The 14,226-nt window shown below is 43.0% G+C and overlaps 1 protein-coding gene and 1 long non-coding RNA gene across 2 annotated transcripts in view; one reads left to right on the top strand and one right to left on the bottom strand.

Moving 5' to 3' along the window:
- The window catches only part of NRG3 (neuregulin 3), a 550,949-nt gene extending 539,938 nt beyond the window's left edge, over positions 1-11,011 (top strand). Inside the window, exons 7-9 of the mRNA XM_033148775.1 lie at positions 881-1,008; positions 7,518-7,688; positions 10,489-11,011. Coding sequence (XP_033004666.1) covers positions 881-1,008; positions 7,518-7,688; positions 10,489-10,993 — 804 coding nt within the window. The 3' untranslated portion in view covers positions 10,994-11,011. The remainder of the gene's footprint in view (positions 1-880; positions 1,009-7,517; positions 7,689-10,488) is intronic.
- On the bottom strand, positions 7,289-13,520 carry LOC117046639. Its single transcript, XR_004426600.1, has 3 exons — positions 13,336-13,520; positions 10,118-10,258; positions 7,289-7,641 (listed from the first exon to the last, which is right to left on the bottom strand). It is a non-coding gene; the product is annotated as an uncharacterized LOC117046639 (long non-coding RNA).
- Positions 13,521-14,226: the final 706 nt, after the last annotated feature.

Consider the following 14,226-nt stretch of genomic DNA (forward strand, 5'->3'; position numbering starts at 1 on the left):
GGGGGGGCATGATTGTGACAGTGGTGTAAATGGCTGTGTGTGTGTGACTGAGTGGCTGCTAACTCCAACCCCTTAAGGTCAGAGTGGTGTCTCATTTGTGCTGTGGTATAGTATTAGTAAGCCTCCCTGCAATGACCAGGAGGAATATTATGCATGCATTTGATGGTCTTGCAAGAAACCTAGGGAATAAATAAAATATATCTGTTGCAAATAAAGTCTTTCTCTGTGGGTTTGATCGTACTTAACTCTGTGCATTTACCATTTATGTACCTCTCTGAAAAGTGCTGCTGCTGCTCAAGTATAAATATCACAAGTGTTCAGGGGGAAATAAATACCACAATTGTTCTCATTATATTGGGTGTGTCTTTTGAGACTTTCTGAGTCTTCTTAAGTATATTTTATACTTTAACAGAGCAGCTTGTAAAATTCTGAAGGACCTGGAGGATGAACTGTGAATTGATGGGAACTGAACTAATTCCATTTTGGAGGGGAGGAGCTGGAGCTGGAACTAGCTTTCAAATGAACTTTCCAAGCTCAGGCTCACACAGTGACCAACTTGATGACTGTAGGAAGCTCACAAGCAGAACCCGAAGCACAACACTGCTCTCCCACCTGTAATTCCCTGAAAATAGCAGATAGCTATTGTGGCTAGTAGCAGAATATGCTCACCTGGATCCACCAGGTCTTATCCCTTGGCACAATCTAAGCCCACTCCCTGGATCTGGGAAGTATACGGTGTTTTTAAGATCAAAATCTGGCACCTCCTGCTTTTGTGCCATGAGCAGACATTATCTCACAGTTCATACGTATACGGAGTCATATACATGGCTATTAATGCAACATTAATCTCTCTTCCTGCCCCTCATTTTCTTTGCTACAGTATTCAAAGGCAAACAGACATCCAGAGCCAGTGATGGAAAAAATGATGGAATCTAGCTTTTCAGGAACTCAGTCCTTTCCGGAAGCCTTGTCTCCTGACAGAGGTAGCCAGGCTATGAAGCCACACAGGTAAGGAAGCGACTCTTAATTGACATTTGTTTTGTAATACATATGCAGCACAGTCACGCACAGTGACTAGGGGGACATTTAAGAGTGTATGGCACGGAAGGAGCCTTGATCTGTTCATTAAGCAGATGTCCAGCATTTGTTCCACTCCAGATGCAAAACAGCTATTACTTCTGCTCTCTGTGTTCCACATTCTTCTCTCTCTCTTTTTCTAAAAGGCCTAGAGGAAGTATTAAGGATGTCATCAAAGCTGTAGTCACAGACCAGTGAAGGAGGCAATTGTATTCTGAGAAACCATCATGATAGAAGATTCCCACCCACCCCTCCTGCCTCATTTCAGTTCATGAAGTTAATGACTCATCTTCTTGTAGGCAGACAGTGATGCCAACGACCCGATTTTCTCAGTGCCCCCCCCCCCCAAACAAAAAGCACTCAATGTGAAAAATGGCTGCTTAACATATTCACCTGAGAGAAAACAATCACCCACCTAGTCTAGCATCCTTTTCTTACATTGGCCAACTAGATGTCCCCCCCCCCAAAAAAAGTTGACAATTCCAGTTTTCTTCACTCCAATTCTGGGGTGGGGGTTGCTGGAAGGTTCTCTCTGTGGTTCTTAGAACAGAGATAATAGATGACTGTATCTGATGATGTCAAGTGATTGACAGGTGAACATTGTTTCCCAACTGGCTTCGCAGGCCAAACTGAAAGGCATGGTATACACCTCGTTAGATCTGAGTGTCAGAGGTTCTTCACTGTTGCTATAATTCAAGAGAGAACACTTGATCCACCTGACCACTGGAGAGGTGTGCTAGCCCAAACAAGGGAAGGTCAGAAAATCCTGATTCTCTCTGGCAGGGCAATTCAAAAGACAACGAAATTGGAATTCAGGACCATGGATAGTGCTCCTGTAGATGAGGTCAAACATCCCATTGTGTCAGCAAAATCCTGGATTCATGAACTGAATTTTAGAGCAGAGTAAGGTAACCATTGGGGATGCGGATGGCGCTGTGGGTTAAACCACAGAGCCTAGGGCTTGCTGATCAGAAGGTTGGTGGTTCAAATCCCCACAACGGGGTTAGCTCCTGTTGCTCAGTCCCAGCTCCTGCCCACCTAGCAGTTCGAAAGCATGTCAAAGTGCAAGTAGATAAATAGGTGCCGTTCCGGCGGGAAGGTAAACGACGTTTCCATGCACTGCTCTGGTTCACTAGAAGCGGCTTAGTCATGCTGGCCACATGACCCGGAAGCTGCATGCTGGCTCCCTCGGCCAGTAATGCGAGATGAGCACTGCAACCCCAGAGTCGGACACGACTGGACCTAATCGTCAGGGGTCCCTTTACCTTTACCTAAGGTAACCATTATCTGCAGTCCCACCCCGGGTATTGCCTTTTAGCCAGTTAAAGAACCAGTGTCTACTCCCACAGCCTTTGGCTCTTTCGGTGTGATGGAGTTTCCAATTTTGCAGAGACCTTTGAGTCCTGCAAGCAGTCTGTGGATCAGCCATCAGAGTCTGTAGGCAGAGGTATCTCATCAGGGGAGGGGGAGACTGTTCCTAGTGCTTGTGAAACCACACAGAATGGACCAAGGAGTGGATCCACCTCCACACTTGTCACTGTAGTTGCTGGATAACTCTGCATTCAATTTTAATATCCAAAATCCACAATGCACTTTCAGGGTAAGCACAAGGTGATCTGATGATTCCTTGAAATGCTATTTAATGTATTTAAACTATTTAAGAAAGGACTTTCATTTATATAAATAAGGATGCAGTAATGAAAGTCCTTTTTGCAGTATTGGTGTTTTAAATATGTGCCTTTGCAGATTCATGGGCCTGATTTGATTTATAGGTGATTGCTTTTGTCATTTTATAATTTACTATTTAATACACCAGACCATTGTTTTTTAGAACAGGCAATAGACTTCTGAACGTCAGTGATTTATAAGCCTAGCATTGATTGTATGCATTGTGCAATTGCTTTGTAAGTTATTTTATGCTACAGATACTGTACAAGAGACAGATTAGTCATCTGGGGTTTTTTACTTGATCCCTTCTTCTCAGCAGAGAGATATAGCATGATAACAGTAAATACATCATGATAAACTCTTGCTCATGCAATTTATTTTTAGATCAGTCTAGAAAATGCAGGTGCCTGTGTAAAAGTCATCACCAAATTGATTCTACCTAAAGCAAAATTCAGGGCAAATTCAAAGTCCCGCTCAAGCAAAATGTCAATATGAGTTTTGAGGGAAGGTTAAAGAATTTCAATAAGACTTGACAGGGTTTATCATGGAAGCATCATATCCCTTAAGGCATGAGAAGGGAACTTCTTTTCTGTGAAAGGTCATTGACCTGCAGGAAACGTCAATTGGGAAATTATGAAGAATATCAATTATCACTAAAGCTAACTTACAACAAGATTTATAAATGTTTCAGGCTCCCAGCAGAAGTAGAGCCATTTTGCACATTACAGAGCGGCAAACTTGCTGTCTAGCATGTGCCCTTCTGGAAGCCCCAGCCAATTTTGGTTTTCAGGTGAATGTACAAGTGAGATACATACATTTACCACATTCACAAGTGACATATTTAGGTGCACATGTAAAACATCATTTAGAGCTAATCAAACAGAAGAGTCTAACCACTAGTCATATTGGGTGAGATCCATACAAGACCCATTGACTTCATTTGAACATTAACATGGTCATCCCATTGATGTCTATGGTTCTCTCTAAGCATAACTATGCTTGGATCCAACCAATTATATTTACTCCTGGAATTTGTGAGACATCCACCAAGGCTTGGGTCTCACAACTGTAGAGTTTCTGTGCACAGTTTCACTAGACATATCCATCCATCCCCTCCTTTATAATTCCACTGATGTTTTGTCCAATCAAGAGCTTCTGTATACACCTTTGAAATTCATCTTAGCTGAAAATTGCTGGTCTCTCTAGCCTTTGTGTTGGGTGTTTTCTCTGTACTAGACAACAGAGTAATCTAGTGTATCCTGACTTGTATCCACATTCACAGATTCTCTGAAAAATATGCCTGATACCCCATGCCAGCAATGTCTTTATTCTGAAAAGCAATCCAAACAGGAGCTTAAACTTAAAAACATTAGAGTGCATGGCTGCAGTCTTTTCACATACTTGAAACAATTGTGGACTTACTATGACATAAATATTGTTAGTACTGAGGTATACGTTCTCAATTCCAGTGCTGTGGCTTAATTTCTTCTGCTGTGTTTTCTTTATTTTCTTAACTATCTTCTTTTCCCACTGGTTCTTAAGAAGAATTGTGGTGAACCTACCAGGAACTCTTGAAATCAATTGAACTTAAGCATTTCACCACATGCATTCAATCCTATTCTTTTCAGCGAGTATTAAGAAAGCTTAGCTTCCTCTGGATAGCACCCAGTGAAGCTTAATAGAGAGGATGTTTGACACATTCAAGTCCCATTAAAATCAGTGGGATTTAATCACATAGTTAAACAGTTGAGTCTCATTTATTTCAATTAGGGAGGTGCAAAATCAGTCCCTTAATTTCCATTGCCTTTTCCGCTTGAATAAATACCAAATATCTCAGATATCTTTGCTTTTCTGAGCATTCTCTGCATTGGTTGAGTACTTGGTTCCCCACCCCACCCCAAAATGTCGCACAAACTGGTGTGCATTATAGCACAAAGTGTGCTTAAGTGTTGAAATGGACACATCCATTTCCTTTCTCTTTTTCTACCTTGCCTCAAATTACAAGCACAAGTGCAGTAAGTTGGACTTGCAGACCCATAAATATAACCCCTAGTATTGAACCAAGGAATTTGAAACCATTACATTCAGAAACTTTGAATGCATCTGAACATTTATTCCCTTTCCCCTCTAGTACAAAGTAAATATTCTTCTGTCGAGAATACTGTATATATATATATATATATATATATATATATATATATATATATATATATGTAACAGATACAGCACTCCAAAGGCATCACAGCTTGTGAGCTTTTGCTCAATGTCCCATGTAAGTGCAAAGACAGAGCAAGTAAGATGTGGGCATATGAACTGGTCCTAGAGGAAGCACATAATGTGTGCTTTATTCTCTCTCTTTTCTTCTTCTTGGAAACTGTGGCAAAGAAGAGGTGGCAAAGCATTTGCTTGTCTCTCTCCCAGAGATAAAAGTGCTTCAGCATAGGTCCCTGTCTACCCCATGAAAGGCACCCTGGGAAACATTGCATTGCTTGTGATTCTGTTTCGCACAGCTGTAATCGGCTTACCTGCCAACAGAAGCAAGATGCTGACGGTTCTAATGACTTCCAAGGGATCTTCCCACCCAGATTAAGACTTCTGCTTCTCGCGAAGCATCCTCGTTAAATATGTTGCAGCATCTGCAGGTGCACAGATCTTGCACAAGCCCCCGCCTCACGTTTTGAGACAGATGTTGCACGCAATAAATTACCTTTTGATTTCTATCTCACATTCTGATTGCCTAAATAGTGTTCCCTCCTGTTGAAGCTCTCCAGGCTGGAGGAAACAAAATCTGCTTCTGAAAGTGCTTGTCCATAATGCGATGGATAATCAGCTTTGTTTAGTAACATACGGAAAAAGAAGTGTTTGTTCCCAGAGTTGTTGTAAACGCAGTGGTGTGTGTGTTGTGCTTCATAAACATGTTTGCCTCCACAGGGAGACAAGCATGTGCAATGGGAGGAAAATGTGAGCATGGCTTTGTTTTTTAACCAGTTTCTTCATCTAGACATGGTGTCCACATTGAACCAATACTTCAAGCATCTAACTGATGACAACCTAGGTTGTCAACTGTCTTGGTAAATTGATTGGTTGTCACAAATGAAGAAGGCAGAGGAAAGTAGATGTTGACCAAGTCCAGGGAGTGATGAATGCTTTGTAGATTAACTGGGGGTAGTACCCTCTACCTTGAAGGACAGTGATATGTTTCCTCCTTAAGAGAACCTCACTTGACCCTGAACCCCTAACTAGTATAGAATTAGTATGTGGACAGAATGTGGTGTCAGGAAGTTGGCCTTGTTTTCTCACCTATTTCTGGAGCATCAGTGGTGTCCTGATCCAAAATACATGGATTCATAATTGTTCTTCCCAGGTAGTTATCAGATGGCAGACATGTCCTTTTGATCTGGACTTCATCTTAGACTTGTCAAGATGTTTGCTACAGAGGTGCTTCTGGAGGATCTAGAGCTGGGTATATCAATCAATCAAATACCTGTATTGGCATCACAGTGTAAAACGTTTCAAGTAACTGGAATAATTAAAAAGACAAGGGTGAAGCTATCAAGGGTTATAAGGTCCCACTATGGTAATGTGCATTTGGATATTCTGCTATGCCCTGTCTATTTTCCAAAAGGATGGTTCATTGGGAACCCTTTCTGGTAAAATTGTGGCTGAAAAGGAAGCTACTAAAGCAGTAATATCTTTGTCCTGATCTGCCAGGAGAAATGTTATTTGGCTTCTTCTCAGAGTTGTGGGCCGGAGGTCCAACATTTTGCTCAGCATCAGTTGGTGAGGTCTGCTGTGTAAAGGGCAATCTAAGAGAATGTGGTCAATTGAATCAGATATTTCTTGATTGCAGACACACAAACGGGCATGAAATGGAATGTGTGAGAATCTGCCTTTGGTCACTGCAGAGAGGAAAGCATTTAGTCTTGCAAGCATAAAGGCTCTTCGATGGGAAGGGAGTAGTAGATCCTTTAGATATTTGGCACAGGTTCTGTAGGATGTTGTGATACATAAGCCCTCCGGAGAACAAGATCTCGGAGTATGAGGTAACAAGCGCTATCTTTCGTGGTCGTAGAGCCGCTGCTTGATTAATTGAAATATGTGATTTCCGTCACATACCTCAAGGAAGAGCTAGGTATATTTGACCATTTGGAGTATGCCTGCTCCAAGTTCCAGCTTTGTTCAACGGAAAAGTGGTGGTGTAGCTCAGAGTCTGGGACAAGAGCTAACTGACAGTAATAATTGTGTAAATGCAGTTGAAAAGGGCTGTTCCTTACACTGTTTTGCCACTTTGGCGGTGATTCAGGGGTGTGGCTTTTGAATGCTCTCCTGCTGTAGGCATTAGCAGGAGAAAGTACCTCATACCATTATGGACATCTCTCTGCTGTAGCTCCTTGCATCATTGTGGGGATCCATTAAAATGTCTGAATTACCCACAGATTTATTTGAACTCTTGACTCCCTAGAAGCGGGGCTAGCCACAGTGGGTGAATCAGACAAGCATACAATACATTCTCACAAGAACAAATGCAAAAACGCTTTCAACATTTGTAGCATCAATCTCTTTATTCTATTTCTCCAGGTGTAGGAGCAGAAAACTAAGCGCAGAACGAAAAGCTAGAATTGTGACTCACTAATTCTGTAGAATTGTGAACTGGCATTTATAAAGAACAGGGTTAAAATGCTGCACTCCATGAATTAGTAATATTGCATTTCATCTTTCATGGGTTTACATGGTGAAAGCTCTGATGGTTTCTATTGTGTCCTTGTTCCCAGAAGTCTCTCTTCATGCTGCAGCCCAGGTCAACGAACCAGGATGCTCCACAGGAATGCCTTTCGGAGGACTCCTCCCTTACCTCGGGGCAGGTTCAATGGGATCACAGGACCAGCATACCAACAACTAGAAGAGTCAAGGATCACAGATCAGGAGACAATACCTTGTCAAAGGTAGGCAAAACACACACACACACACACACACACAAACAGGAGCAGCCAATGTTTCCATTAGCTTCAGATAAAAGCAAAACTCGAGAAAGTAGAGAAAGATGAAAAAAATGTGTCTAAAAAATTCAATGAACACCAGAACTTATTGGGTAGCTTTCAGCAATACCCTTCCCTTTGGGCCAAGGTTACCCCAGAACATGCTGGCACCTGAGGAAAACCACAAAATGGCACCCCCTCCTGTGATAGTGAGTGATTAACTGACCCTGGCCATCTCTTTGTTGGCTTCCTGTACCACCATTAGCTTGGAGGCCTCCATTCAGGAATTTTAACAGGTTTTGAATGTTGACCTTTTCAGGGTGTGAAGTATTTCTGGAGGTGAGGCCCTTACCAGGCTTGCACCAAGGCAAGCAAAGTGCTCATGTCATATTTATGTCACTCATTTATACTCATGCCCAGTGCTGGAGGTGCCAGAATGCACCTCCATGAGAAGAACCACCCCAGAGCCCAAAGAGGATGTTTTTGGGCTGGTGGGGAATCTCCTCATGAGCCAGGGGCTGCCTCAACCACCTTTGTGCGGGTGGATGGTCTGCCTCCCAGGAGGAAGGCAGCCCTGTGAGTGCAGCTGCCTGGGCTGCCTCAGCCACCTTCACAGGGGGCATCCTTAAACTGCTCCGCTGAGGGGCATGTGGCTACCCACACCTCAGTGGAGCAGTTTAACAAAGCTACTAGAGCTGGACGATGTTGAAAACAACATTGCGGTTTGGCAATCAACTGCAATGTTGAAAGAAGCTGCATTGGCACGGGGTGAAACACGCCAGTGGGCCGGGGCTAATGCAGCTGGCCCCAGCCTGCTGATGGGGGGGCAAGCTACCTCATCCCCCACTCCCTGAAGATGAACCAGGTGACAGTAGCCAAGCGCAGGGAGCCTGTCAGGCTCTGTGTGAGACACAGCCCACCTTCCTGGGCTTGGGCTGCGGTGAGCAGCCTGGATGCCATCCACTGGGAGGACAGGGATGCATCTTTCTGGGAGAAAGATGCCGCCCCCTCCTGGATGTAGGCTGCATCTGCCTGGGGCCTGCGCTGTGCCACTGCGGGTGCCTTTAAACTTCTCTATTGAGGGCTGAGCAGCTGTGATCCTGCTCATACTCATGAGCAATCCGGAACACAATCACAGCTGGGGAGGGGAAGCCCCACCCCGCCCCACCCCACCGCTGGCAGTTCAGGGCTCCCTAAAACTGCTTGGCTGAGGCAAGGGTAGCAGCATGCTCCTCAGCCAAGTGGTGTAAAGAAGTGGAGGGAGGAACAAGCTGTATTGGCACCTCACCTATGCAATGCAACTTGTTTCTCCCTCACTGGAGGCAGATCAGGAGCGGTGGTGGTTTCATCAGCAAGCCACAATGCAGCTTGTTCCTCCCTCTGCCTCAACAAGCCCCATGTCCCTCCGGCTCATACATGCTGGAGAGGATATGGGGCTTGCTCAGCCGGGGGGGCAAGAAGCCTCAAGGAAGCACAGTCACCCTCCCCCCCCCCATCTGAGCCTTCCCGTCTCAAGGCAGCGGCAGATGCTGCCTTTGGATGGGTGGGTGGGGGAGGAGATGTGAACAGGTTGTCTCTTCCTCCCTGTGATGGAGAGGAAGCCTGCTGGCTCCCCACCCCCTGCCCATGCCATGGCAGTGGATGAGGCAGGCATACAAACGGAGTGTTAGGACGCCAGCCTCATCCGCTGCTGCTTCAACATGAGCTGCTTTCCAACATTGTGATATATTGCGGTGTTTAGCTGGCGGTATATTACGATGTTGGAAAACAGTTATCCCCCCGGCCCTACTACTCATGAGCCAGAGGTGCAACGGGGCTTTGGGGAGGCATCTCCTCCCTCTTCCGGGGCCCAGTTTGAGAGTTGCTGCACGCAGTTCCAGTGAGTTTCTGCTGAAAAAAGCCCTGCTCATGCTGTGACCTACAGGGATAAACCATCCCCCAAATTCAGATTGATACACATCAGTTCACAACAGGTTCCCCCACTCCAAAGTCCAGCTCCAAACAATGTGATCCCACTGGCACAGAATCCAATAGAGCTATGAAGACTGCAGAGGGGAAAGGGGTGAATGATGTTTGGCAAAACATTTAGCTACTAATTATGCTCAAACAGAGCTTTTTTTTTGTCATAAACCATGTTACAACTGGATGCTAAATGCCAATCGGTTGATCAGACAGACTGTACATAGAGGCCAGGAATAAAGTAGTGAAACACCCAAAGGATAAATTGAATTAAGCCAATATAAACATAACCGTCCTGTGTTGGGGTAGAAAAAAACCTGACTATGCAGGAATCTCCATTTAGACATGACTATTGGGCAACCTTACATTGTCATGATAGGAGGAGTTTCATTGCATTGGCCCACAGAATGACAAACTCACCAGCTTCTAAAACTTACCAACAATCTTCCCTGGCAGAGAGTTCCATGGGGAGGTTGCTCTTATCGAAAATGTCTGATCCTCATTTGACCACTTGCCAGATTTCATACAACTTGAATATATGGAAAAGGAAGGAAGTTTCCCTTCAGGCACCCTGGTCCCTGAAAAATAATTTTTCACAGAATTAAATCTGAAGCAAATTTGGAGGCAGAGCAGCTGAGAAAAGGTGAAGGAATTTCTGTAAGTCTAGTGCAGTTGCTTAGGGACTCGTGCAATTTCTCACACATCCCTATTGCCCAATACATTTTTTGTGAAATGAATTTATCCATCCTGCTGTATCAGTGTGCCTTTCAGAAAAGCTAACAAGTCTCATACCTTTCCTCTCCTCCAGGTTATCTACTGGTTTAAAAACACCACAGAATACTTCAATAAATATGCAACTGCCTTCAAGAGAGACAAGCTCTTATTTGAATAGTGTGGCTCCAAAGGATATGGTTGGCTATCCATCTCCGCGGGCCAGTTCCGTCCCCATCATCCCTTCGGTGGGCTTAGACGAAGCCTGCATGCAGACACAAAACGTTTCAGACATAACAGGCATCAAATGGTGCAAAAACTCCTATTCCACTGAACTTGTTAATGTGAGTGCCCCAGCCAGCAGTTGTCTTATTGCAGAACAACAAGAAGTCAAAATATTGTTAGAAACTGTCCAGGAGCAGATCCGAATCCTGACTGACACAAGGAGGTCGGAGGACTTTGCGCTGTCAAATGCCGACGCCAAGAACAGTACAAGTGAAAACACAGCATTTCTGCCCATGAGTCCTGTGGTGAAATCGGAACAAGAGGCACAGTTTGTCTTAAAAAGCGAAATTAAAAGAGACTCAGCATCGGTCAAGTGACTTTGACCGGGGGTGGGGGGTAGGGTAGGGGTGGGGGTGGGGGTGGGATGTACGGATCTGTGCATTTGAAGCTTTGCTAAACAGGAAAGAGAGGAAATTAAATACAAATTATTTATATGCATTAATTTAAGAGCATCTACTTAGAAGAAACCAAATAGTCTATCGCCCTCATAACAGTGTTTTTTAACAAAATATTTTTTTAAGGGAAAGAGAGGTACCAGGAGGGAAAACACTTAATCAGAAGTTTTGATTTGTTTCTTTCTTCCTTTCTTCCAGTTTTCTCCCACTCCTTATTCTGTTGTTTCCTCCGGGCTTACAAACACATTTTCACAATTTTACAGATGTCCTGTTTGAAGGTTTAGTCTGGCACAACACCTTAGATGTATGAATTTCAGAAGAGTGCTACATGAGAACATTTGTTGGGCATTTTACCAGCACATCTTCCACTGAAATGAATGGGAGCAAGAGCACAGTTACTGTTCTTACTTCGCTTCCATTGATTTCAATGGGGCTCGCTTGGGTGACACCATTGTGCCCAGTGCCAATGCTCCCCCATGCCTCCTAACCACAAGCCCTTTTGAGTAGTCTGGCTCCCACAGCCTCCAGAATACAGACCACTGTTTAACACAAGAGTTTTGTCACTGATCCAGATTTGTAAAACAAATCCGAATGAGCCGTACCAAAATATCACTGAAAATGAAATCCAACGTCAGTTTGGCCATTCGTTCCACAAGCGAACAAACAAGGAATTCTGAATGAAGCCATAGCAGCTATGCTAGGACTGCAGGAGGTTGTTGTAAGGGAGAAGGGGATTTCAAAGTTTAGGTCCTCCTCCAGTGACACTTTGCAGGAATCCAAAATGGTTTTGGTAAGTCTAGTAACATTTCTCAGGGGAGTTAAAGCATTTCCCTAATGCAAATATATTACTCCCCTGTAAAAACTAGAATGTGTGACGTCAAGACTTAAATGCTAGCACTTCAACAAGTGTGGGTACTTTATGGTATTTTATTTTTAATTTTTTAATACCAGGAGGTTTGATCCAAACGAGCACTACTCTAGTAGGTAAATCTAAGAATTTTTTCTTCTCACAACAGCACTTGCTATCATCGACTTTTATTTGGAAACAGTTTCCTCCACCTTTTAATTTCAAACCAGAAAAAAATTATACTTGAGAGGAAGGTTACTCGTGGCAGATACGCAGCCTGTGTGTATATTACCTATTTTATTTTATTTTCGAACAACACAACAAAAGCCCACACCTTAAACCACATTACGTTTGCCATGGAATTTCGAGTATTGTCAGAATGTTATTCTTGGAAGTCATTTGTGAACTCCAGAGGGACTGCTCAATTATGTGCATACGTGTGCATTTTAATTTTATTAACTCCTTGTCCAGGGGCCTGGAGGATCTTGTGTGTTTCTGTATTCGGCATATATATATATGTATATGCAGTTGTCGCTTTAATTTACTTCCATTTCTAATATTCCCATTCACTTTCAACCTGATCCATAACCAAGTGAAGCATCTTCACTGGACATGATCCAAAGCTCCTTTGGGCCCCTCGGAGAGGAAATGCTCGGTTTGTGTATGTTAATTTCCCATTGTCCATGTGCAGAGCAGCATTGGATGATAAAAACAGAAAATTCAGCTCTCTGGCACTTCCTGCTTCTCCGTATCATCCTTAGCAAAAGCTGCACATCTCGTGGTATGGGACGTGTGCCAGTTTTCCTTCAGGGGTTACACGGAAATGGGAAGTATAAGTCTTGTTCTCCCTGCAAATTGTAAAGGCCAGAGCTGTCCTTAAGTTTTCAACCTTAAAACTGGGATCACACAGTCCTAAATGTAGGGACACCCCTGAAATTGAATGGACACATTAGCAGCAATCTGTCTCCAGATGCTTCCTTTACACATTGTGCAATCCACTGAGCCAAAGTGGTTTTAGAAAAATATTCATTGATATTAATGGAGATCTGGGTGAGCACAAAATCAGGTCCTTAAAAATAAGATAAACTTGCCAGTTGGGGTTTTACTAAGAACTTGAAATTTCTTTTGTATTGTTTTTATTTAACCACAAACCACAATATGGCATCAGAATAAAGAACTTGTGTTCAGTAACAACCTATGTATTAGTACATTTTTATTTTTTAAACAAGAGTATCATCTGCTTAAACTGTTTGTAAAAATTACTATAGTAAAGAAAATGGAAAAAAAAATAGACGAAACAGCCTTTCCTCTTTAATGGTAGAGATCATATTTTCTAAACTATATGCACACTATATAGATGGAATACATTAATACTCTAATCTGCAGCCAGAATATTGTTATAAAAAAATTGCATTACCTTGATTCCCAAGTTTTCTCAAGGGCCAGGTTTCTAAAATAGCACAGTAGATATGTTCCTGTGATAATGAGAAGAAAGCAATATTTTACTCCCTGTCAAATGAACTGGATAAACATGCTTTAAAAATGCCATTTGTTTTACTTGCCATTCACAAATCCCCGACACCATTCAAAATCCGTAGACACACAAATCCCCCCCCCAATGTTGATGGAATTGTCTTGTTTACATAACTTTCTATGGCTCTAATCTTTGCTGTGTGTTTTCACTAAAGCGGTATTTCAGTGCAAACTCTGACTGATCTGATCCAGAATGGTACCACCAATTAGATTTTTCAACCAATGTCAGAAGTCCTCATACGATTGGATAAAAGGGGTTGGGGTTGCGGTGCTACCCAAAATCATAGGAAAGGACAATGAACACAGACTTGGCAGTTTTGCTGGAGGGGGCGAGCAAACAAAGAACCTCCCCTTCTAACCAGTCTTAAAAATCTACTGGAAACACACTGCATGATTTCTGCTGGAGAAAAGAAAACCAACAAATCTGATTTTGGCAATGCCTTTCTTAAAGCATTCTATCATTTTGCCATCCTCAAAAGGAGGAAGAGCAGAGCAGCAATGTATTAATGGTCAGTTGATGTGGTTTCTTGGTTTCTTTTTTTAATTAACATGAGAGATGAAGATCTGAAACGGTGGGAAATCTTCCATTTGTGTTAGCAATGCTCTCTGTATCCAGCAAAGGATGTGTGACTGTTATATGTTAACTGTTCTATTCAGTTTTCAGCATGTTTGAATAGAGAGACATTAATATTAACCATCTGAAAGACTAGTGTACTTATTTGTTAAGAATACAACTTCATCTCACAAATTCGATGCAGGGGAGGTGTGTCAAGAT

This window comes from Lacerta agilis, chromosome 5 (genome assembly GCF_009819535.1).
Source record: "Lacerta agilis isolate rLacAgi1 chromosome 5, rLacAgi1.pri, whole genome shotgun sequence".
In the NCBI taxonomy this organism is placed as follows: domain Eukaryota; kingdom Metazoa; phylum Chordata; class Lepidosauria; order Squamata; family Lacertidae; genus Lacerta; species Lacerta agilis.